The 24,750-nt window shown below is 34.3% G+C and overlaps 2 protein-coding genes and 1 long non-coding RNA gene across 5 annotated transcripts in view; 2 read left to right on the plus strand and 1 right to left on the minus strand.

The window, feature by feature from the left end:
• Positions 1-3,240, plus strand: part of LOC128545929 (uncharacterized) — a 38,003-nt gene extending 34,763 nt beyond the window's left edge. For all 3 annotated transcript variants that reach the window (XM_053546200.1, XM_053546201.1, XM_053546203.1), the window contains exon 12: positions 3,035-3,240. In XM_053546200.1, the coding sequence (XP_053402175.1) occupies positions 3,035-3,229 (195 nt within the window). In that variant the 3' untranslated portion in view covers positions 3,230-3,240. The remainder of the gene's footprint in view (positions 1-3,034) is intronic.
• LOC123548552 (uncharacterized) lies at positions 3,240-16,693 on the plus strand. The gene is made up of 3 exons (XM_045335900.2): positions 3,240-6,090; positions 8,014-8,255; positions 12,703-16,693. The coding sequence occupies exons 1-3, from the start codon at positions 3,732-3,734 to the stop codon at positions 12,775-12,777; spliced, it is 2,676 nt and encodes an 891-aa protein (XP_045191835.2). The 5' UTR covers positions 3,240-3,731; the 3' UTR covers positions 12,778-16,693.
• Positions 9,464-10,881, minus strand: LOC123545494 (uncharacterized). Its single transcript, XR_006685367.2, has 3 exons — positions 10,725-10,881; positions 10,304-10,421; positions 9,464-9,769 (listed from the first exon to the last, which is right to left on the minus strand). It is a non-coding gene; the product is annotated as an uncharacterized LOC123545494 (long non-coding RNA).
• Positions 16,694-24,750: the final 8,057 nt, after the last annotated feature.

The raw sequence follows: 24,750 nt of genomic DNA on the forward strand, positions 1-24,750 counted from the left end.
AATTCAATGAATTTGCTTGTTGACTTTTGCTCCTGTCCCCATTCGACTTCTTGCCTATACGACTATGCATTGGGTGAGACATGTGCTTTTCTACAAAAGCATCTTTTAGCTTTTTCTTGTTTTTTAGCTCACCTGAGCCAAAGGCTCATGGTGAGCCAATCTGACTAAAGTACATCTCCTATTACGCTACGCATAGGATCTGAGAACGACCTATTCGTTGCCTCGTTCTGACGACCCTTTCGCTAGCCAATCAGAGCCTAACTTACAACATGTTGCAAATCTACCTGTAGCCTTGACTTTTGATATTTACAATTCCTATGTCATAATGTATCAGATAGGCGCCTAGCTCAGTCGGTAGGTCACTTGCTTTGTAAGCGAGGGGTCCCGGGTTCGAGCCCTGGAATGACTGCACATTTTTGTTACTCTTTGACATTCGAACAAGTCGTCTGATTGGATAAAATAAAAATAGCAATACTGGAAATCCAAAATCTACAGAAGACGAATGTGAATGGGTCGTTCTCAGATCTTCGTTTAGAAGATCAAGTACTTTAGTCAGATTGCATGGTGAGCTATTGTGACCGCACAATGTCCGTCGTCCATCAACATTTTCTAAAAAAATCTTCTTCTTGAAAACCACTGGGCAGAATTACACCAAACTTCAAGAGAATGATCCTTGGGAGGCCCCCTTTCAAAATTGTTCAAACAATTGAATTCCATGCATAACTCTGGTTGCCATGGCAACTGAAAGGAAAAACTTTAAAAATCTTCTTCTCAAAAACCAGAAGCCCTAGAGCTTAGATATTTGGTATGAAGCATTGCCTAGTGGACCTCTAGCAAATTTGTTCAAATCATGACCCCAGGGTCAAAATTGACCCCACCCCAGGGGTCACTTGATTTTACATAGGAAAATCTTAAAAAATCTTCTTCTCAAAAACCAGAAGCCCTAGAGCTTAGATATTTGACATGTAGCATTGGCTAGTGGACCTCTACTAAAATTATTCAAATCATGACCCCGGGGTCAAAATTGACTCCGCCCTAGGGGTCACTTGATTTTACATAGGAAAATCTTCAAAAATTTTCTAAATATAAACCAGAAGGCGTAGATCTTAAATATTTGACACGTAGCATTGCCTAGTAGACTTCTACAAAATTTGTTCAAATCAAGACTCCCGGGGTCAAATTGACCCCGCCCGAGGGGTCACTTGATTGTACATAGAAAAATCTTCAAAATTTTCTAAAAATAAACCAGAAGGCCTAGAGCTTAGATATTTGACATGTAGCATTGTCTAGTGCACCTCTACAAAAAAATTTCAAATCATGACCCCGTCCCAGGGGTCACTTGATTTTACATAGGAAAATTTTCAAAAATTTTCTAAAAATAAACCAGAAGGCCTAAATCTTAGATATTTGACATGTAGCATTGCCTATTAGACTTCTACAAAAAAATTTCAAATCATGACCCCCCGGGGTCAAATTGACCCCACCTCATGGGGTTACTAGATTGTACATAGAAAAATCTTCAAAATTTTCTAAAAATAAACCAGAAGGCCTAGAGCTTAGATATTTGACATGTAGCATTGCCTAATGGACCTCTACAAAATTTGTTCAAATCTTGAGCCCCCCCCCTCTGGGTCAAATTGACCCAGCCCCAGGGGTTACTTGATTGTACATAGGGAAATCTTCATAAATTTGCTAAAAATAAACCAGAAGGCTTAGATCTTAGATATTTGATATGTAACATTGCCTAGTAGACTTCTACAAACTCTGTTCAAATCATGACCCCTGGGGTCAATTGACCCCGCCTCATTGGGTTACTTGGTTGTACATAGAAAAATCTTCAAAATTTTCTAAAAATAAACCAGTAGGCCTAGAGCTTAGATATTTGACATGTAGCATTGCCTAGTGGACCTCTACAAAATGTGTTCAAATCTTGACCCCCCCCCCCCCCCCCCCCCAGGGTCAAATTGACCCAGCCCATAGGGAAATCTTAATAAATTTGCTAAAAATAAACCAGAAGGCTTAGATCTTAGATATTTGATATGTAACGTTGCCTAGTAGACTTCTTCAAACTTTGTTCAAATCATGACCCTCGGGGTAAAATTGGCCCTGCCCCAGGGGTTACTTGATTGTACATCGGAAAATTTTCCAAAAAATTTCTAAAAATCATCAGTTTGACATTTGAAACATGTAGCTCATATTACTCAGGTGAGCGATCCAGGGTCATCATGACTCTTGTATATACTATGTGTAATATGATATCTAAATTTCAGCTTAAATAATGGATCTGAATTTATTTTATTAGACTTAAAACATTTTCCGATCTCGTACAATAATCATGTACTTGACAATCGTTTTGCATTGAGTTAAGTTCATCCAGCAATAATCCCGGTATAATTGGGGATTAAATATTGATTAGGACTGGGACGGTTAATCGGATCCGATTCGATTACTAGGTGAAATAGGTTTCAGTTTTGCAAAACCACTAATCGTGCTCAAACAATAAATATCACAAATCATACTTTATCTTATACATTTCTTTGACCAGCACATAGACCCGCAGTATATTTCCGCTAAAATACATTGAACATAATCAGTAGTCTCGGATTCGCCTGTCATGATAATATTTAAAATAAAATACACCAAATATAACTTATTATCGCACTGCTTGCAAACGATAAAGTTCGTAAGTTCCTAATGAAGTCAGCTGCTGGAAGTACATTGATACGGCCGTCAGGAAAGAAAACAACATTTTCAATATGGCGGCCGATTAACCGGTTCGATTTGATTTCATACAAATGATTAACCGGTTTCAAAATTTTGAAATCATCCCAGCCCTAATATTAGTCAGTGACTTGATAGATAGAACTATCTGCAAGAGCGGATACATGGAAATTAAATAAAAGTTTTAGAAAATCTTAAACAACATGCTTCAAAATGTTCAAATTAATGCTTATGTATTATATTCCGTCTTAAATGTTATATTTAAACAACCAATGTTACTTTTTTAATTGCTTTTCATAATTTAAAATTTTAGGTACTATCTCCAGAGAAGGCATCTGAAAAACCGATGGAGGGCAGAAACTCATTGCTGAAAACAAAAGTTAAAGGTGGAAAAGTTTTTAGAAAAGAGAGTGCCGAGACAGTATGCAGCATGGCTGTTAATTTTCACTGTGCATGCTGCGGATCAGAAGAGAAAATTGAAACAGGAAAGTGTTCAGCAAGACTGTGATAAAGCTGTAAATTTATTGAGAACAAGTGATAAATCTTCAGTTTCCATCTTCAATTTTATCTCTTCACCTTCACTGAAACTTTCAGTGAAGAAAATTCAGGGTGAATACAAGGTCGTTAGTGATAGAGATGGCAAAAGAAATGGACATGTAAGTGATAGTAAAGTTGGTCCTCAGTATAGTGATACTGAAGATAGGGTTACTGGAACAAAGAAAGGTAAAGAAAAACTGAAAAGGAAGGAAGCTGGACTAAAGATTGTATCAGATTCCAGCAAAGACAGTGAAATAATTGCAAATTCTACTTCAGATTCTAGTACAGAAAGTGAAATTATTGCATATTCTACAGCAGTTGTGAAATTTGAGAACAAAGCTGAAGAGAAAAGAGATCAGGTGCTAGAGAAAAGTAATAAAATTGAAATAACAGAACTGTCTGATAGTGTTGATTCTGATAGTGAGGAAACTGGTCTAATTTCAGTAGCTTATGGATCGATAGATGAAGGTAAAATGAATAAAGATAAATCAGATAAGTCTGATATATGTGTAGAAACAAGTAAAGAGGTTAGAGCTGATACAAATAAAGAACTGGTAAGCGAAAGAATTAGTGCATGTTCATTTGAAGACCAGTTTAAAAATTGGATTAAAAAAGGTAATGTGAACAGTGAGACAGAAAGAAACGAGAACACGGATTGTCAGAATAGCCACATCTTTGCAGGACACTCAGTAGAATCAGATAAAGAGTGTCAGGAAACTGAAAACAAGAAGAATGCCAGTGGTAAAGATTCAAGTACAGAAATGGAAAACTGTGAGGAGAATATGCCTACAGATAGTTTTCAAGCAACAGCTTCACAACCAGGCGGTGACATCTTTGTTACAAAGGAGTCTTCACAGAAGGATTCAGGTTTACAGCCGTGTGATCAAGTCAGTTTGACCAGTCCTGTACTGTGTACTCAACCTTTTGAGATCTGTCTATATCCACAGACACAAGAATTTGTACCCAAATTGTCTGAAACTTTGGTACAGACACCATTACTGGAATCTCTGACAGCATGTAACAATGAGTCATTGAGTAAAAGTAATATTTCTAAGGATTCAGATATTCCACAAACACAAGAGTTTCTTCCACAACTGTCTGAAAGTCTCATTCAGACATCCATGCTTGAATCTCTGACATGTCCCAATGAATCAGTGAATGACAGGAGTACTTCTAAAGATTCTGACAAAACTAGCAGGACCCCTTTTCATGTGGAATGTAACAGTTTAAAAGAGGGTCAGATTGAAACTACAAATGAATTGGAAAAGGATTTGACAAAATATGATTTAGGTGAAACAAAAAAAAGTTACACTAGCATGAGAAAGTCATCTCCTGAAAAGGTAAAGAAATTGGGTGACAAACAAGTGACTGTTCCATTTCACCTGGGACAAGCACATAAAAAAAATACCGGTGATGAAAAGGAAAATATTGTGCATTCAGGCAGTTCTGTCACAAACAAAACATCGCTTAATGATCACTTTGAGCACACAGGTAATAGCATTATTGAAGCCACATTTGATGCCACACTTGGTGCCACTAGGGAGACAAGATGTGTAAGTTCTACTGAAGATAAAACATTCACTAAGTTGATGAAAAAGTGTGAACCTCAATATGTTTCTAGTGACTTCTGGGCAATATCTAAACCTGAAAAACTTGCTTTTAAAGTGAAACCTGTGAAAAGAACAAATATTCATAGAAAGAGAAAATCAGATTTCAATAGTTTAGATAACACAAGTAAAATTAAGAAACAGAAATGTACAGATTCAGTTGAAGAATATAGTAAAGTAGTGAAAGAAAGAAATGAAACTAAGGTTGGACTAAAACAAAACAACAAAGTTGCAGAGTCAGTGGTTGACACTTTGAATGATTCTTTAGAAGATTTTGTTGTGAATAAAAGTCCTAAGAAAGCAAAGACTTCAACAAAAGCTGTTCATGAAGAAACTGTAGTCGTCGGAGACAGGGAAAATAAAACCAAGTCTACAGATGGTGTTAAAACACCCTGTAAAACATATGAACCACGTAAAATATTCATCGACGGTCATTGTTTTGGTAATAAAGTATTTTGGCAAAATTTTATTGAATCGCCATATTCTGCTCCAGCTTCAGGTGAAACAAAGAACAAATCTTTCGTTGAAAAGACAAACAAGAGGAAGTCTAGGTTAGATTCTAGTCAAGGATCACAGAAAAAAAGTAGTTCTTCCACAGTTGGTGAAAATGTTGAAAAAATCGAGCATGCAGCTGTGAATAGGTCATCTGAGTCACTGTTCTCAGGGGAGAACGAAGAAAATGAAATACACGACTTAAGTCCAGACTCTTTACTTCCACGTAAAAAAATAGAAACAGGTGTTTCAGATATTGTTAAAACATATGCTGATCAAACAAAGTTAAAAAAATGTGTGAAAATTGTAAATGAAAGTGGAACTAAGAGTAAAAGTAACAGTGGAGATCTTATATATAGCAGAGTTAATGGCATGCTTAGATTCTATAGACAGAAAGACGCAGAACATGAAGAAAACAAAGACTCTGACAGTGGGGCATTAGCAGATCCGCAGCTAGGAAGGTACAAAAGGAGGAATGCCAAACTAGACAATAACACTGATAGGAAGGTATTTGATCCAGTCTGTGAAACTTCTAAACAGATTAACTCGGTTAACAAGCAAAAAGAACGTGTAGAGAAGTCTGAAGGCAATAAAATCCCTAGTTTAGACATGAAGGGGTCTGTCTTCAATGAAATGTTTTCAATAGATAAAAAGTTGTTTGTACATGACTGGTTGATGAAACATAAGAAGATAGGAGAACAGGAATCTTCCTCTCAGGAACTGTCACCCCCAGGTATGTTATTTTCTTTATCTGACTATACTTTAGCTACTCCTCCTCCAGACATACACAATTTCAGGGATATAAATTTACACTTGCCCAGTTTAAAAGCCACAACAACTGTGTAACTATGAAACTGGACGTGTCATTCTTCATATAATTGCCCAACCAGCCAGCTTCAATATATTCGAATTTCCTATTATTCTATTTTTAAACTTCATCTTTAATGTGTGACATGGTTGACCAATTAGAATTATCAATATATACCATGCCCTGTCAGAATTCTTGATACCTAATTTACAGAACTTCTAATGAGTGCGTCCTTGTAAAAAAACTGGCATGGATTATTTCCTAAGTCATGACTTGATCTTCATAAGTTTGTGTTTGTATCTATGAAATCTAGATCAAGTTCAAAAGTTGTTTACCTGAGATCTTGAATTACACAACTACATGTAGGTAAAGTCTTAGAAAAAAACTTGTTAATGCTTAAGAAGTCACATTTGCTTTTTGATCATCATAACGCTTTGTCAGAACGTTTGTTGATATGAAACCTAAGTCAAGTTCAGAAGTGGGTTACCTAATGTTTTGAACTAGGTCATTAGGCCATATCCTAGAAAAACCGAGTTCACATTTTCTACTTATCCTTATAAATCTGAATGTTTGTCTCTATTAAATCTTGGTCGAGTTTAAACCTGGGGCCACACTTGGTACTTCATCATCATAAAGATTTGTCAGAATTTTTTTTTTTTATTAAATCTGGGTCAGTTTGAAACTGACATCTTATATCAAATAGTAGGCAACTTTGACAAATCATAGAATGACTTTGTTAACAAGGCGATATTTTTTTACCTGATCTTCATTAGCCTGACGGAATGTTTATACTGCTTAAAATCTAGAATAAATTTTTGACTGGGTCACTTGGGGAAAAACTTGGTCACACGTCATAATGTTGAAAAAATATGGCTGATGGTCTGCATGATTAACATGGTCAGAATGTTTACATCTATGAAATCTTGGCCAAATTAATTGAGTGAAAACTAGGTCAGGTGGGCGATCTAGGGCCATGACATGGCCCTCTTGTTTCATGATTAATCAGGACCTCACTACCATTGGTCTGACATAATTTGTATTGCACATATATCTCTGAAAGTATTTGACCTAGAAACCTGAATCTTCAGAAGGATGTTTATAAGTTACTCACCTTGGGGTTTGTTTAGGATAGAACTGGTTAACAGACTATGAAGAGCCTAAACGTTTTATGCCCATGAAGGTACACATAATAAAATTACACTGTCCGTCTGTGTTAGTTCTTGTCCGGGCTGTAACTCTGCCGTCTATAAAAGGATTTTGAAATAACCTGGCATAATGTTCACCACAATGAGACAATGTGCCATGCACAAGATCTGGACCCTAGCTCTAAGGACAAGGTCACACTTCGAGGTTAAACGTTAACATGGTCTGTTTCTTGTCCGGTCCATAACTCTTCCATCATTTAAGGGATTTTAAAATTACTTGGCATAAAATGTTGAGAGGACATGCCATGCTCTAGACCCAGACCACTAGCTCCTAGGTCAAGGTCACACTTAGAAGTCAAAAGTAAGCAGGGTCTATCTCTTGTCCAGTCAATAAATCAACCATTCTTCAAGGGATTTTGAAATTACTTGGCACAAATGTTCCTCATAATGAAAAAGGCCAAAACATTTCTGAAAAAAAGTGTTCTACTATAGTAATCATTTTCAGTTTTATTGTAGGTTTTCATTGTAAATAAAGGAGTATCTTTGTGCACTTGTCATTTTATTCAAAACAAAGCTGCTTTATCTTGTAATTGATAAAATTCAATGAAAGGCAATGCCAAAAAATGTGAAAATAACATACAGAATACTTGTTTACTATAAAAAAAAAGATTTAGTGTAATGTTTTAAAATGGACACATTTCAGAAATTCAAACTCCTGGCAATTCCCTGCCTTCCTATCAACCTACTGTCAGTGCAGTTGGTCAGCAAGCACAGAATTATGTGACAGATAGAGAGCAGTCATTTGTCCTCCATGAAGTTTCAGCTAAAGAGCAACAAAAGAGAGAAAACTCTTTAGATGATACAAGTTCCTCTGAGTCCTCAGGCAGTATCAGGAGTGAAGATTTAAAAAAGCCAATGCCTGCAGCTGCTAGATATTTGTTAAAGGTATTTCTCATTTTGCATGGTTTCTGTTGAGGACATCTCTGAGGAGGGAATATCTCTCTACTAATTGCAGATATTTTTCTTTCCCCATTAGCTTTGCTGTCAGCAACTTGCAGAAACATCAGTACTGGTCATTCATTACATAACTGAAATGTTGGGGAACAAACAGGGACTTAGCCAGATTAAACAGAATTTTATAGATTCATGCCTACAGTTTTAAGTGTGTAATAACATGTGGTTTAATGGCCCATTTGAATTGAAAAAATAATTAGGTAATAAAATGTAGTGATAAAATGGTATGGTGATAAAGATACATCAGTAAAATTTCAACCATGAATACATAGAGCATATTTGTTATACCCCGACAAAACGAAGTTTGGTGGGGTATATAGGAGTGAGCTTTTCTGTCATTCAGTCATTCCGTCCCTATGTTGGTTTTCATGGTTTCTGGACAATAACTCATGAAAGGCTGCCAGATTTAAATGATTTTTGTTACACAGGTGTAACATTATAAAATACACGTGAACTTTGACTTTGAGATCAGTAGGTCAAAGGTCAAAGTTGTAATGACCCAGAACAGTAAAATGGTTTCTGATGATAACTTGAGAACACTTGGGCCAAGGATCATAAATTTTGGTACCCCTTACCAAAATAACATATAAGCCACTTATATGCCATTTTTATATGAGACTTATAGTTCACATAGTCAGTCTACCTATAAGTCACATATATGGGACTTATTCCTATTTTACATGCAAATTAGATGTATGTGAAGTATATGTAACATATAGGTATATGGAAAGTATATAAGTGACTTATAAGTCACATATATGTGACTTGTATGTTGCACTGTATATGACATATATAATCATTTATAAGTGACATATAAGTCCAATATAAGTGACTTATAAGTCACATATAAGTTGCTTTGGATGCCAAAAATACTGAAACTTAAAAAGACAAGGTACAATATGAAGGTTATATATTAAAATTCACTGTCAGCAAGTACAGTTTTCAATAAATTTCTGTCAATTGATGATTATGCACAATTATAATCAAGCTAAGTTACAGGTATGGCCAACACAAATCGTACATAACCATGTGTCCACAGCAGAATAATGATATAAAAGCAGCACATATTGTTACTATCACTTTATTAATTTAAGTTTAAACTTTATGTACATTGAGTATTTCAGTCCAAAAAAATCCCCAATAACAAAAAAAAGAACAAAGTTAATATTAACAATGTTCAGGTTTCTTCTTACTAAAAATAGAACAGTTTATACACATAAAATAGCATTTTAGAAAGAAAAAAATGAAGTTGATTAAATATCAACAATGTCATTTCACTAAAAAATTTAACGCTATCTAGTAAAAACTATATACACAGCAAATTTTCAGTGCGTTGTCATAAATGTTAAGTTTGTTTTTTTGCACGATGCTGCTAACGTTGACCTGGCATCAGCATATTTCTGGTTGATCGCCTGAATGACATCTTTCTCCGCAGCATACATAATCTGGAAAAGAATTCGAAATAATTCTCAATCACTGTTTTATTAACTGCGAAAAGACCAAAATCTTTTAATAATTTAAGTAAATTATACCAAAGAATTCAGTGCACAGAGTGAGGCTTGAAACCACATGGGGCGTTGAATTCTTAATGTGAGGAAGCCATCTAGCTGGCTTACGAAGGTCAGTGGTTCTACCCAGGTGCCCACTCCTGATGAAATAATGCACGGAGGGGCACCTGGGGTCTTCCTCCACCATTAAAGCTGGAAAGTCGCCATATGACCTATCATGTGACAGTGCGAGGTTAAATCAAACAAAAAAAAGGTTCTTGGTAAGTTTCAATGCAGTACATGGAAATGCTACAGTGGTATGAAAAGAAAACACATTTTATGACATTTTAAAATACCATGTTCTGTATTATTATTCCTTGGTGCCATACCTATCTTGGTGTTTGGGGATAAGCTGGTAGTCCTTAACCCCAAAATATAGTATAAACAAATTTAGCAAGGAATAAATGTTTGCTTCACTTATAAATTTCATACCTGTAACTTTTTCCCAAATTTCTGTTCATTTTCCTCCAAAACCATTAATAACTATAAAATTCTATATCTGATCACACATATTTTAGAAGATACATGTTGCTGGAACTCACTCTTTTAACTGAAAAGTAAAATTATAACATAAAACTTTGAAAATGTTATATAAAAGGCTCTCTTGTATGTCAGGGGTACAATGTGATTTTAGTACTAATTACAAGAAATATTAATTGAAAATTGCCACAAAGTATTAAATAACTTGTTGCTACAGAAGCATAATAATCTATCATTAACACCTGAAGACAGTGAAAATTTCCGCCATTGAGATGAATAAAGTTCCTGCTTCAGTATTTTTTTTTAGTCCTAATGGCTATGACATATTATAGGTTTAAATTTCATTTGAAATTAGAAAGTTTAATGTTCTTACCTGATGTCCCTCTGAATGCATTTAAGAATTTCCAGCTTCACAATTATTATTTATCTCCAATCCATTAATGCCTCCAACAACATGAACAAAGCACTTCCTGTTTACATTCAAATTTTTGGTATTCATGAGCAATTTTCTTCAGCACAATGTATCTACTGAAGGGAATATCTAAAATGTTACTAATATATATATTTATGATTAAAGTGGGAATTTGTCAATTTATTTGCTCAAAGAATTTGCAAAGATCACAGAGAAATGAACAGAAATATTGGGATTATTTCTTTGGTTACAGGTGTAAAATGGCCTCAGAAGCCTGCATTTTCATTGGTTCTTATCTTGGTCATATCAGCTATCTCTGTGTGTTTATTTATACATCAGTATACATTGAACAGCAGTGTATTAACTGACTGTAAAAGCTAGATAATAAATCATTGCCAATTATCCAAGAAATAAACTAATTCAGTTATGATGATGTAACATATATAGTATTATTTAATTAATAATTTGTTGGATTATATGACTTAATCCTTATAAATTACTACATTTGTTTTGGTACTATTATTAGAAACAAAGAAATGAATAGCTTATACAGTGTGACCACCCCTAAGAAAACCATTCATATACGAGTTTGTTTTTTAGGGTTTTTTTAGGTTTTTTCAGTGCAAACTCTCAAGCTTATTATCTACTCTGCTGTTACAGTTTCATAATGATGCACTCTTTAATAATAATTAAAAATATCAAAATATATATTTGAAAACAAAAAGAAGTGCTCCAGTATTATAGATCATTAAATTCTGGATATTTTGATACCCATTGTGTGGTGTCAAATAATAACAGAACTATTTACACATATTTAGACAATTTTTTCTCACAATTTGGACTTAGAAATTTTCAGCCAACAAGATAACAAACCACTACAAAAATTTTCTAAGTTCTCACTTCTATGTGGTTGTGAAAGAAAACTGAAGAGATCCATATAACTGACAGATACATACTAGGAAACATATATGTGGCATATAGGTGGCTTATATGTTAAAATTTGGGATGACATATAATTGACTTATACATATAACTGACTTAGACTAGATTTTATGTGATTTATATGTGGCTTATATGTAGCATATACTTCACTTATAAGTCAGGAATAAGTTGCATATAAGTGACATATATGTCAGTGTATGTCAGTTTGGTAAGGGACATCATAAAATACAGGTCAAGTTCGACTTTGAGGTCAGTAGGTCAAAGGTCAAGGTTACAATGATCCGGAACAGTTAAAGGGTTCCTGTATGAAACTTAAGAATGCTTGGGTCTAGGATCATAAAGTTTGGTACACAGGTGTAACATCATAATATACAGGTCAGGTTCAACTTCAAGGTCAGTAGGTCAAAGATTTAGGTCACAGTTGAACTGTTTCTGGATGATGACTTGAGAACTCTTTGGCCTAGGATTGTGAAAGTTGATAGGGAGGTTGTTCATGACATGCAGATGACCCCTATTGATTTTGAGGTCAAAGGTCAGGGTCACAATGACCTGGAACAGTTAAATCGCTTCCGGATGATGACTTGATAACGCTTGGGCCTAAGTTCACTAAACTTATTAGGGAGGTTGATCATGACTAGCAGATGACTCATATTGATTTATACGTTGAACTTTGACATTGGCTTACTTCTGTGACAAGGCTGTATTGTGGGGGTATAATTTGTCACTCCTGTGACAACTCTAGTTTGTTTCACTGTAAGAGTGAAATAACTTCCACGATTGAACACTAAGATATGGTGTTCATGAGTGAAAGATATTTTGATTTTACATGTAAAACAAAATGTCTTTTTTAATATTTCATATTTTGACTGAATTTACCCATTTTATAGTTTGTTACAAGTGAAAAATATATTTGATATTTTTCACTCTGAAAATAGCAGGTATTTCACTCTAATAAATGGATACACAGATAACCTTGTAATAAATGCTTGTATTTCAGTTCAGAAAAGCTAGAAGGGAGAGGAAAAGGAAGAAGATGTTGGAATTCAAATCAAACATGAAAAATACAGTTTAAAATCCTGTACCAGGCAATGAGTGATGGCTTATTGACAGAAATTCATGTTACAGTCAGTGACAGATTGCTTGGTGGCAGGATATCATGTTACAATCAATGACTGATGGCATGGTAACAGGATATCATGTTAAAATAAATGATATCTTGTTACAGTTGGTGACAGGTGGCATGGTGACAGGATATCTTGTTACAATCAATGACAGATGGCATGTTGATAGAATATCTTGTTAGAATCGATGACTGATTTCTTGGTGACAGAAAATCATGTTACAATTGTTGATCGATGGCTTGGTGACAGGATATCTTACAATCAGATATGGAAATGTTGACCTTGGAATAAACATCAACTTTTGAAGTAGGAAATTATGGCATCCGATGTCTGTATGTAGATAATGGGGTAAATGCAAAGCAACTTAGTATTGAAAAGAGATTTACTGTACATAAGTGGAATGAAGAATAGGAGCTTTGAATCATGTGCTTAATAGATTTATAGAGGCTGTGATAAAATATCCTGTCAGTTAGTTGTTTTTAGCTTATACAATTTAGTGCTAACATGTGTCCAGCAAATTAGCATGATTGTGCTGATTTTAGTTTCATTGAAAAGAATGGTTTTAAATATTTACATTTGAACTGTTTCAAATTAAAGCTTTGACAAGACCATTATTAAGCTTTAGCCTGCTGGCAGCAAGTGATTTTGCCTTTGTGACCAGTGCAGACCAAGATCAGCCTGCACATCTTAGTTAATTGAGTATGTTTTCTTTGTGTTTGAACATACAGTTTTATAAGACAGGGATCATAAAGTGCACCCGAGGGTGAATATTGTAAACTTGAGAAATACACTTAATTTTTCAAGGGTTTACAATATCTGCTTCTATTTTATGCTCTTCAGTGAAATACTGAAATTTATCGGTGAAATAAAATTGATATTTTCACTGTTTCAAACAGTGAAAGTATCATTTTTAAATTTCCTTGGTACAGAATACACTTGAATGCAAAATAGTATGAATTATAAATGAGAGAAAATTCCTTGCAAAATATTCTTCAGTAAAAGTATAGATGCATAAAAATAAGAACAGGATCATAAATATTATTTACTTTCTATCATAATAAAAGGTAAAAGAAATCAGGAAAGGTAATAGAACTATTTACAGTTTTTTCTAAAAAGATAACCTGATGTCACAACATTATGATGTCATGATGCGATGCGTGTGACATTGTGCGGACAAACTTGTATAATTTTGTTAAACCATCAAAAAAAAGCATAAGATAAATTGAAAATTTGTTTGTTTCAATGTAAGATCAAAATATATTTCACTCATGAACACCATAAACACCATTGAAATATATTTCGATCTTGTGCTAAAACAAACAAATATCCTGTATTTATTCTGCAGTGCATGTGATATATATTCAACTAAATATAGATATAAAGAAGTGCTTATTATGTTGCTAATGTAGTAGGAATTTAGATTGTTTTAGGGAAGTGCCACAATTATGTTGCATATGTTACACTGATTTTTTTTTTGGCCTGAGCTCATGGTGAGCTTTCGTGATAACGTTGTGTCCGTCATGTGTGCGACTGTTCATCCATCAAGTCATCCATCCATCTTCAACAGTTGTGTTTAAAGGACATCTCCTCCAACACCACTGAATGGACTTTGATGAAACCTATACTGTGTTGGTGCGCCGTAAAACCCAGATAAATAAATTGATGAAACTTGGCGTGGATGTTCCTTGGATAGGTCTCTACCAAAGTTGCACAAAATGGGGGCTCAGAGCTAACAATAGAAAAATCATAAAACAACGTCTCATAAACCAATGGTCAGATTTTGAAATAATTTCACACAAATGATCCTTATGTCACCCTCGACCAAGATTATTCAAATTATACTAATTTGTCAAAAAACATGGCCACCAGGGGGTGTGGTCACTTTTACCTATATGTTTATAGTGGAAATTTTAAAAAAAATCTTCTTTTATGAAACTGCTGGCCCAATTTTAAAATAGTTTTAGTGTAATACACAAATGGTCTTTGTGCGATCCTCTACCAAGATTGTTCAGATTTATTTTGATTCGTCAAAAAACATGGCTGCCAGGGGGTGTGGTCACTTTTCCCTGGTAAAAACTTAGATGATCTTCTTGTATAAAACTGTTAGTCCGATTTAAAAATAATCACTAACAAATTATCCTTGTGTGAATAATGTTCAAATTTTTCTAATTCGTCAAAAAACATGGCTGCCAGAGGGCATGGTCACTTTTCATCAACAATTTCTTTGAACAACATCTCCAGAACTGCTGAATGGATTTTGATGAAGACACAAATGATCTCTGGGTAGCCCTCTTTCAGTTGTTCAAATGGTTCCAGTTCATTGAAAATATTGGTCTTTTTGGTTAAAAATAGGTTTACAGATGTCAGAATTTAAAAATCTTTTATCTAGAGCTTTGATATTTTGAATTTGACTCTCTACCATAATTCTCCAAATTATTGCTCTAAGGTAAAAAAATAGCTACGCCTCTGTGTTTGACATATTGACTGTAGGCTTATATATAAGAAACTTTGAAAATCTCTGAATCAATAATAGCTAGAGCCTTGATATTTGGCATGTGATATTAGAGTTGTATTATCTACTTAAATTATTCAAATTATTGCCCTAGGTTAAAAAATGTTTGTGGCAGGTATATAATATAGGCTAATATAGAAGAAACCTAACTCAATACTTAGTACCATTTTGTTATACAAACACACTTGAAGCCTTGTACACAGGTGAGTGCTTTAGGGTCAATGACCCTTGTTTAAATTTCAGTCTTGATCTGAAGGCATGTTCCTTTAAGAAATTTATGTTCAGGATGTCTGCAGTTTGTGTGGGGGGGGGGGGGGGGGTCGTGATAAAGTTTTATACATGTGTTATATGTTATATTTTTTCATATGTGTAGTTTAAATATTGAAGACAAAATATCATTTAATATCATAAATGTTTGTCAAATTATTTTCACTGCCATTTTATTCTTGTTGTTGAGTTCAGTTACAATCATTGCCAACTTCAACAGATTTTAATACCTCTAGATTTATGTAACTGTAAGTTAAATGTAAAAGCAATTTGGTTGAGTGAGTTCTAGTCATTAGTGATGTATCACATGGGTGTGAAATACGTAAAATATATAGAAAACTCCCAAAATCATGCAATAGAATTGTGATGTAATGTAGAAGGAAGTTAGCTGTAATTTACAAAATTCTTAATAATTTTCCTGCTTAAACATTACTGTATTCATGATTTCAGATATTCTGCTTAAAAAAATTTCATCATCAGGATGATGCCCCCTTAAGGAATTTATTTTAAGCATGGCTGTCTAACTGGTGTATTTTGTAAAAACCAGGTTAGTATGTGCTATATATAAATTGTTCAACATTCGTGCATCCAGGTGCTATGAGTAAACAAAAATAGAAGGCACATAACACTTCAATGCAGAAATAAGTCTTCATTTTTGTGCTTACCAGGATTTCTCGTTAAAAGTTTCCAATTTAGCATGTGTAGTCAATGAGTGGTCCCATCTGAAATGGATTGAACAAATTATTTCAAGTTGAGCCAGTGGCAGACGCCAGCATCCCATCCAGAAACAGTGCCAATTTAAGTAAATCACCAGATAATGAACACTAGTCAGGATATCAGTTGCCACTGGGAATTGAACCCAGATTGCTGGACTACTTGTAGTCCAACCTGCTAACCACAGCACCACTGGCTTCCCTGTGGTTCAAATGGAGAAAACGCGGATCATTTCATTTCATTAAGTGTTAGTCATAATATATTCATCCGCACCTTACTTTTATTATTGAGTTCTGTTGCAGCTGTTGCCTTGTATATTCATTTGTCTTTGTCATCCTTTATCAAATACAAACAAATAAAAAGAGGTTTAACTACTTAATGCCTTGCTTTTTCTTAGTTCCATGTTAAATGGTGCTGTTTTCTTCAGTAAAATGTGACAAAGATACAACGCCAACATGAAGTTAAAATACCTGCACCAAATTGCCTCAAGTGGATAAGTAATTAATCTAATTATCCTCTGTCAAAGATGGAGTTCATCTCAGTAAGATATGTTCAAAACATGTGTTCCAATAGTGGTCAAAAGGTAAGTTCAAAAGTTTAAACCATGGACTTGTCCTGTCCATATCTTTTAAACACCTTGAAGAATATTTATGAAGCCTTGTGTTCCAATTCCAGACTGAAAAATGGTTTATAGAATCTTTTAAGTTGTCAAGAAGTATACTAGCTTTACTAGCTATGGCTATTATAATTTATAGGATGACTTAAATGGAAGAAATTTTGTTCAAAACAATCCCTGATTACGTTTGCATCATTTTTATATTCTGTCGCGTTCAAGTAAATTTTCGGTACAAATAACTAATATGTGTTCTTTCTTTTCTGTTAAGGTAGAATGCGCCTAATTTGAAGTTGTTGGGTTCCGTTTCGAAAGTTTGTTTAATGTAAAATTCAGCATAATCGTCATAGAATGCGTATTTTACGTTTAACACGACCATTGACGTCCATTTATGATGAACCATAATTTCACATCCGTCAGATTGTTTTCATAAATCGTTCTGTTCAGTCAACAAGTATCGATTTGCTTGTTTCTCATCATATTTTCATTTAAAAATGCCTCAGTTGAATTGGTGTATAATTTGTAGAGATAATTTTAACGTTGAAGTCGATATTTACGTTAAAGTGGCGTCAGAGTGACAAATATATAGATGATATTTGTTTGTTTTGAGTGAATATGGTATATATCTCACTGAGAAGTGAGAAAATTTCAAATATTTTCACGAGGGCGTAGCGCGAGTGAAAATGTGAACATTTTCGCACTTCGAGGTGAGATATATTCCATATTCACGAAAAACAAACAAATTTTCTTTTTATTTTATGCTCAATTACGTTGAGAAATGCATTTTGCAACTGTTTTAATCTCAGCGCGGGAAACAGACGCGCGTAAACAGACATGACGTCATACGTGCTGTGACGTTATAAAGACGCATGCAACATAAAGTTCCATTTTGTTTTATATTTTGCTGTATAACGGTATGGAATTCTCTTTAAGTAAAATAATTTGAATCGAGAAATATATTATAAAGAACAAAGTGCGACTATAATTTTCATCCTGTTTTAAGCAAATAATTTAAAATTCATACACAATGTATGAGGGGGGCGGAGCTCATATCTCTCACAGTGTGAAAATATAGATTTCATATTTGAATGTTTCTCATTGCAGAGTTGGTGCAGCCGTTCTGCGCTTGCGCAGAATTATTATCAAATGGAACCATGGTGCATGTACAACGTGACTTTTTCGCTAATCTGGGGTGCCAAAAACATGGCGGACTGTTCGATAAAGGTAACATTTTCTTAAATATCTTTTCAGCAACCTGTTCAAATAAAAGGAAACATAGATGAGTGCCGTCTCATATGAAAATCCAACACTCGGCTATAGGTTTTCTGTCTCAAAGTCCGTTCGTTTTCTCTAAAAGTGCAACCGCGCAACTGAAGTGAACAAATTTGATGATGTTAAGACGGGGGACATTTTCGCAAATTCAATAAATAAACCCTTTAAGAGACCGTAAAAGACCATTTTGCGACACGGATATTTGTAGGAGTATTGTTTTGACATATACACTTTAAGAAATTACAAATTAAGAGCCTTCAATAGCTTCCGAGACCGCGTTTATCAAATTGCTAAGCGGGGGTCCGTTTTTCTTAATGCTAAGACGGGGCCTTGATTTAAAGATTTGTTATTAAAAGTCTATCTACTTCATTTAAGTTTTCCCCATGTTTATACTGTTTACTGTAAGAAAAATTTCGTTATATGTGTAGTAAAGTTCAAATGGTTATGACATATGAAAGCTTTTCGCCGAGTGTAAAATGTGAAATTTTACCTAAGGTGAACTACTTAGTACTTAATTTGACTGATTTTATTGAAAATGCACCAACTTTCCATTTATGTACTACATTTCTAGGTCGACTAAAATGTCATGTCTAGATCATTCTTTGTAACCTTTGTAACAAATACTGTTAAGTTTTTGAAAAAGCAACAGTTTATATTTAATTCTATTTCAGTCGCGTTAACTTTGAATTCTTTTTTTTTCGGCTGAATGAAATACATTTGCGCATCTGACATGAGCGTCAGTAACAGTTGTCAAAAGAAATCGGACATTGTACTGGTTTCGTTGGTCATAAAATGTATATGTTATTTCCAGATCTCTTATTTTAAGACATCTTGTTCGGAATGTCCTTTTTGGTTAAAAAAAAATATGAAATATTATTATCAATGTAGTACTAAAGTGCATAAATTCACATTTCAGACATTTGTGTGCCAGGAATATGGAAAGACATACAAGTCCAGAAAAAGCACTCTGCGTGGCTTTATTTTTAGAAAGAGGCGACAGAAATCACGGATCTTATAACTGCGGCAATCGGTCTTTCCCGGTGAGACTAATAATATTATTACTAGTACAATGTATATAATAATATTATTACTAGTATATTACGACCTTACATTGGCATATATTAAGCATTGCTCATTTTGTCAATCTCCTTTTTACTTCTAGAAATTGTTTTGACTAGAATGTGGATTACTTTACATTTTTCACAGCTGATATGCCATGGTTTGCAGGAGACCGTAAATGGTGGATATTTTGGTCTTGTGTTTCAATGACCCCTAATCATTCCCAAACATTATGCATTGGTGTCCAACTTCCCATTTTGTTGTATCGAATACGACGAATAGCCTATACAGCCCACAGAATATCATTTTACTGAGCAGTCGTTTGAATGAAGTACTGGCCTGCGATGTATACGCTCATCTTTTTTGCAGATCGACTAATATACATGAAGGCTTTAATTCTTTTTCTGTGTCATTATTTTTTGCAACAACGTACTGAGAAACTTGACAGTGTTAACGTTTTTGCATGCATTCATAAATAATTTTACCTTACTCACAACTTATTTGTCTTTATTTACTTTCCATTTTATGAAATTTAACGCCAGTTGTATTGTGATCAGGTTATCGAACCATTGTTCCTAGGAAGAACCGGCACCATATTCAAATATTCTTAAAAGAAATGTCCACTTTCTTTCATAAGAGACATAGTCGGTTTCGGGCTTCGAATCATGGTCGTCTGTGAAAGAGATCTTACAACTCGACAATTGAGGCGGTCGACCTCTTTATAGTAAGATTAAGTATCAAAATGATCACTGCGTCTGTCAAACCAGTAGTGTGTTTTATGATAGAATGTTTCTCATTGCAGATCTGGTGCAGCCGTTCGGCGCATGCGCGGAATTATTATCAAATGGAACGCACGGCAAAAATACTCATTTTTTTGCATGTCCGCATGCATTTAGTGTATAATGTGCATAATATATTGACTAAAGGTTAGGGTTAGAATCACCATGGTTACAAAATATATACATTTAAGGTATTTTTGTTCAAATTTAGTTAATCCGGTATATACCGGAGTCTGTAATATATCACGGGCGCACCAACTCTGTATTTAGTCACAGCCTTTATGATAAATATTGGCTCTGAATTATGTTTTCTTTTGTTGTAACTCAATGGTTTAAAATATAGTTCTTTAAACTTTAACTTTCGAACATATGATTTCACAACACATGTGAAGAAATTACTGGCACATAAGACTGATAATTCAATACATGTATCTAAATAACATTCGAAAGTATGATAATTTATTTCAAACTGAATTTCAGATATGTTTTCCAACAAAAGCGATAAAAGCAGCACAGTTATGATCTTAAGACAAAAAAAATGAGATTAACATTGCTGTGCAGATTCTCAACCATTTCAGTGGTTGCCTTAAGAAGCAAAGCAAAAGTAAGAACTTTAGAGACCTGTTTCAGCTAGAAAGGCCAACATTCCAATACAATGACCAGTAGTTTCGGCAAAAGTAGTCTCCCTTGAATATACACGGATCGCGGACCCGATAACCGTTATCAATTAACAGTTTTACTATAGATTTGTTAAGAAAAATATTTTCAAACATTAAAAACGTATTTTTATCGTTATTTAACAAAATTTTATAACCTCGTGAAGTAATCTTTATTTTTTGCCCTTTATTTCAATATATCTTTTATCGATGTGATACAAAAACTTATTGCTTCCATATTTTTGTTTGAAGTTGATGACTATGGTTTCTATGTATTTCTATACAGAAATTTTGAAAAGATCGGTTATGTCAGGTTATCGAAAGTTAAACCAAAAGAAGCAAACTAACTTAAACAATGAAGACAAAACCAATGCGATAAAAACAGACTTACTATTTTTCCAAAGCCTACCTGGAAATGTAATAAAACTATTAAGATAGGGTGTCACCCAGGTATTGAAGTACTTCCGGGTCGTTGTATCCTAGGAAGCAGTTACCGTAATTCTTTGAAATTTGAAGTTCCCGATTTGAAGCCATCGCTGCTTTGACTTGTTAAACATTTTGTGTCATTTCCTATGTCTTTAACAGTTGTTTTGTCCGTGTATTTTCCAGGACAACATTTCTGTGCGGAAGGATTAAAAACTTTTCCAGACTGGCGGCCATGACAGATGTGGGTTGGAAAAGAGTGACTGAATACTTTGATATGTAGCAAAGACGTTCATTGTTGATGATAGTGTTTCTTTATGATTTATTGACATTATTCATCTTCAGAAATACAGAACTCTCAATGCTGTAAATTTGTTGTGAAATTCGCCACTGAATCTATGTCCAAAAGTGCTTGTTTTACTATACAGCAAAGGAGAAATTGTACCCGGCCGACACCACAGAGTGAAAGTTGGTGAATTTTTCATTGAATCAGTCAAATTAAGTATTTCACCTTAGGTAAAATTTCACAGTTCACAGTCGGTAAAAAGCTTTCATTTGTCATGACCATTTGAATTTTAACATACATACAACGGGATTTTTCTTATAGTAAGCAGTATAAACATGGAAAAACTTAAAATGAAGCGGGTTAATGAAATACAAAAGACTTCCATTACCAAATCATTGAATCACGCCCCCGTCTTAGCATCAAGAAAAACGGACCCCTGCTTAGCAATTTGATAAATCCGGCCTAGGAAGCTATTGAAGGCTCTTAATTTGTAATTTCTTGAAGTGTATATGTCAAGACAATACTCGTACAAATATCCGTGTCGCAAAAAAGTCTCTTACAGCCTTTTAAAGGATTTATCAGTTGAATTTGCGAAAATGTCCCCCGTCTTAACATCATCAAATTTGTTCACTTCAGTTGCGCGGTTGCAGTTTAAGAGAAAACGAACGGACTTAGAAACAAAAAACTTGTAGCCGAGTGTCGGATTTTCATATGAGACGGCACTCATCTATGTTTCCTTTTATTTGAACAGGCTGCCGAAAAGATATTTAAGAAAATGTCACTTTTACCGAGGTATCCGCCATGTTTTTGGCACCCCAGATTAGCGAAAAAGTCACGTGGTACATGCACCCTGGGAACGCATGGCAAAAATACTCATTTTTTTTTGCATGTCCGCACGCATTTAGTGTATAATGTGCATAATTTACTGACTAAAGGTTAGGGTTAGAATCACCATGGTTACAAAATATATACATTTAAGGTATTTTTGTTCAAATTTAGTTAATCCGGTATATACCGGAGTCTGTAATATATCACGGGCGCACCAACTCTGTATTTAGTCACAGCCTTCATATTTTCTGTGTGAGCGATGAGATATGAAAATATACAGTATTTCATTAGTTAGCATAAAATAAGACGTTTAGTTTTGAATAAAAAGTTTGCGGTAATCTTGTCTCATGTAAAATCCAAACGATAGAATTTGACAAAAAACTAACATGATGATGAAAACTTTACTTTCTGTCGATTGAAGGAATAAAATTATGGGGTCACCGAATTCATTTTCGCGTAAAATTATGTTACGCTACCCATACCCATCAAATCGCAGGATAGCGCAATTGAGTATTTTTTTCATGTATCTCCTCCTTTCAGGATAAGCTCTACTATTTTATTCGGCGACGCCGTCTAAATTCGTTTTCGTTACCTAAGCCACGTGACTTCAGTTTGCAAATCAAACTACTTGATAACGCATTATAGATAATTTATCAAAATGGAAGATTTATGCAACACTCTGTCTGATTGGACGAGAGTGTCAATTTCTTTCACTCTGTTGATTGTGCTACGCTGAGTGAAATGTAGACAAAGCGTTTATCCTGAACGACGCTGTTCACAGTTTTAAAGCTAACTTTGGCTCAGTATATTTAGCAAGAATATTGATATATCTCAAAATGATAAGTAAGTTTAATAAATATGATAAAAACCTGTTCAAATACCAATATATATCAAATTAAAGAAAGAGCTGAAGACGGTCTGGGTATTACATGAATAAGGGTGTGATAAGAGTCTTTTATGTAGAGAAGTGCTTTTTAAAAGATTTTCCTTGTTACAATTGTCGTCTGTATATGAAAAGGTTTCTTGCTTTTGTGACTTATTCAGATTGCATATTAAAATGAGTACTTGTTTGCTTTGATATATTTGTTATAAATTATTTAACTGTTTTATTATATATGATTCTCATGATCAAGACAAACTCATTTTTAACCTATTTTAAGTAGAATTTAATCAAAAGAGGCCTTTACAACTATTAATAATTTCATTCAACGTTACAAGTGAAATGATTTATCTCGCAAGTTAATAATAATACATGAAAACTCATGCGCATTACATTGTTAATATTTCAAAAAAAAAAACAAAAAAACAAAAACAAAAAAATGAAACACGACAGAATATAGTGAAAATCCTTTATTTAACTGTATAGAATTCCACCACAGGCAGCTATTTCCGTGACGTATTACCTATGCGTAAAAAATTGTTACATAAAGCAAACAAATATAGGCCTACATTATAAATATATGCCATAAATATCTTGTTAGTTAATATAGGTGGCTTCTAAATGCAAATTCGAACGACAACCCAACCAGTCTTCAGAAAAAGTAAAACGTAGGTGAAAATGAGAAATATTCATTTCAACACAACACATAACTCAGAAAAAAGTGCTATTACAACTTTTTAAAATTTAGAAAGTCTTTATGTAATTATAACATCATGTTCGAGTAAACATTGTTTTTATCTTACTTTATTACAAATTTTACGTTTTGGAATTATTTCGATTGTTTGGAGAGTAGTCGAGCCGATTTCGAATAAGGTACATCCTCCTGAACAGCATAGCTGTTGCTCTGAAAAAGTTCATTTATTTAGCTGCTTGGCTAGATAGAAACACTGTCCTTCGCAAAGAGGTTTTAGCTCTCCGGAGATGTGTGTAAAAATGTTATCCTTGTATTCATAGACACATAATAGAACAAATTTCATACATTATAGTGTTTCCTAATATTAGAAACATAAGAAATAAAGAGTAAATTTTAAGACTCTCCTGAACAGTCCATGACATAAAAAAGAAAGAATGTTTTGGTTTTTTTTTGGTGGGGGGGGGGGGGGGCGTTTAGCTCTGTTTTTCTACATAAAACGAATAACTTCTATCTTCATCACATGTATCAGAGATGGGGACCGAACTTGCGATCCATAGATCTGCGCTAACTGAGCTAAGCGGATTGGGGCAAAAGAAAGAAAACAGCGGTTGTGCCTGACACTCGCTGTAACGCAAAGAAACCTCTCTTATATCATGAATACTGAACTTGTAGAAGTTATGATTTATTTTAAACTGCGTCTGTGGTATAAAATTTCAAAATAATGAAACTATAAAACGATTCCGCCGTCAAATTATGTGAACGTATGCGTGGTGCGGGCAATTAACCAGGCAAGCCCATGGCAACTTATCTTATGGTCAGATGTTACTAGGGTGGTGAAGTAAGAAACGAAATAGTAAAAATGTAAGACTTTGGGTGGTGCGTGCCCGCGTGCGTGTGTAAGTACTTAGGGAGGGTTAGGGATAATACATTGTATTAAGAAA

The sequence above is a fragment of the Mercenaria mercenaria genome, chromosome 6, assembly GCF_021730395.1.
Source record: "Mercenaria mercenaria strain notata chromosome 6, MADL_Memer_1, whole genome shotgun sequence".
Taxonomy (NCBI): Eukaryota; Metazoa; Mollusca; class Bivalvia; order Venerida; family Veneridae; genus Mercenaria; species Mercenaria mercenaria.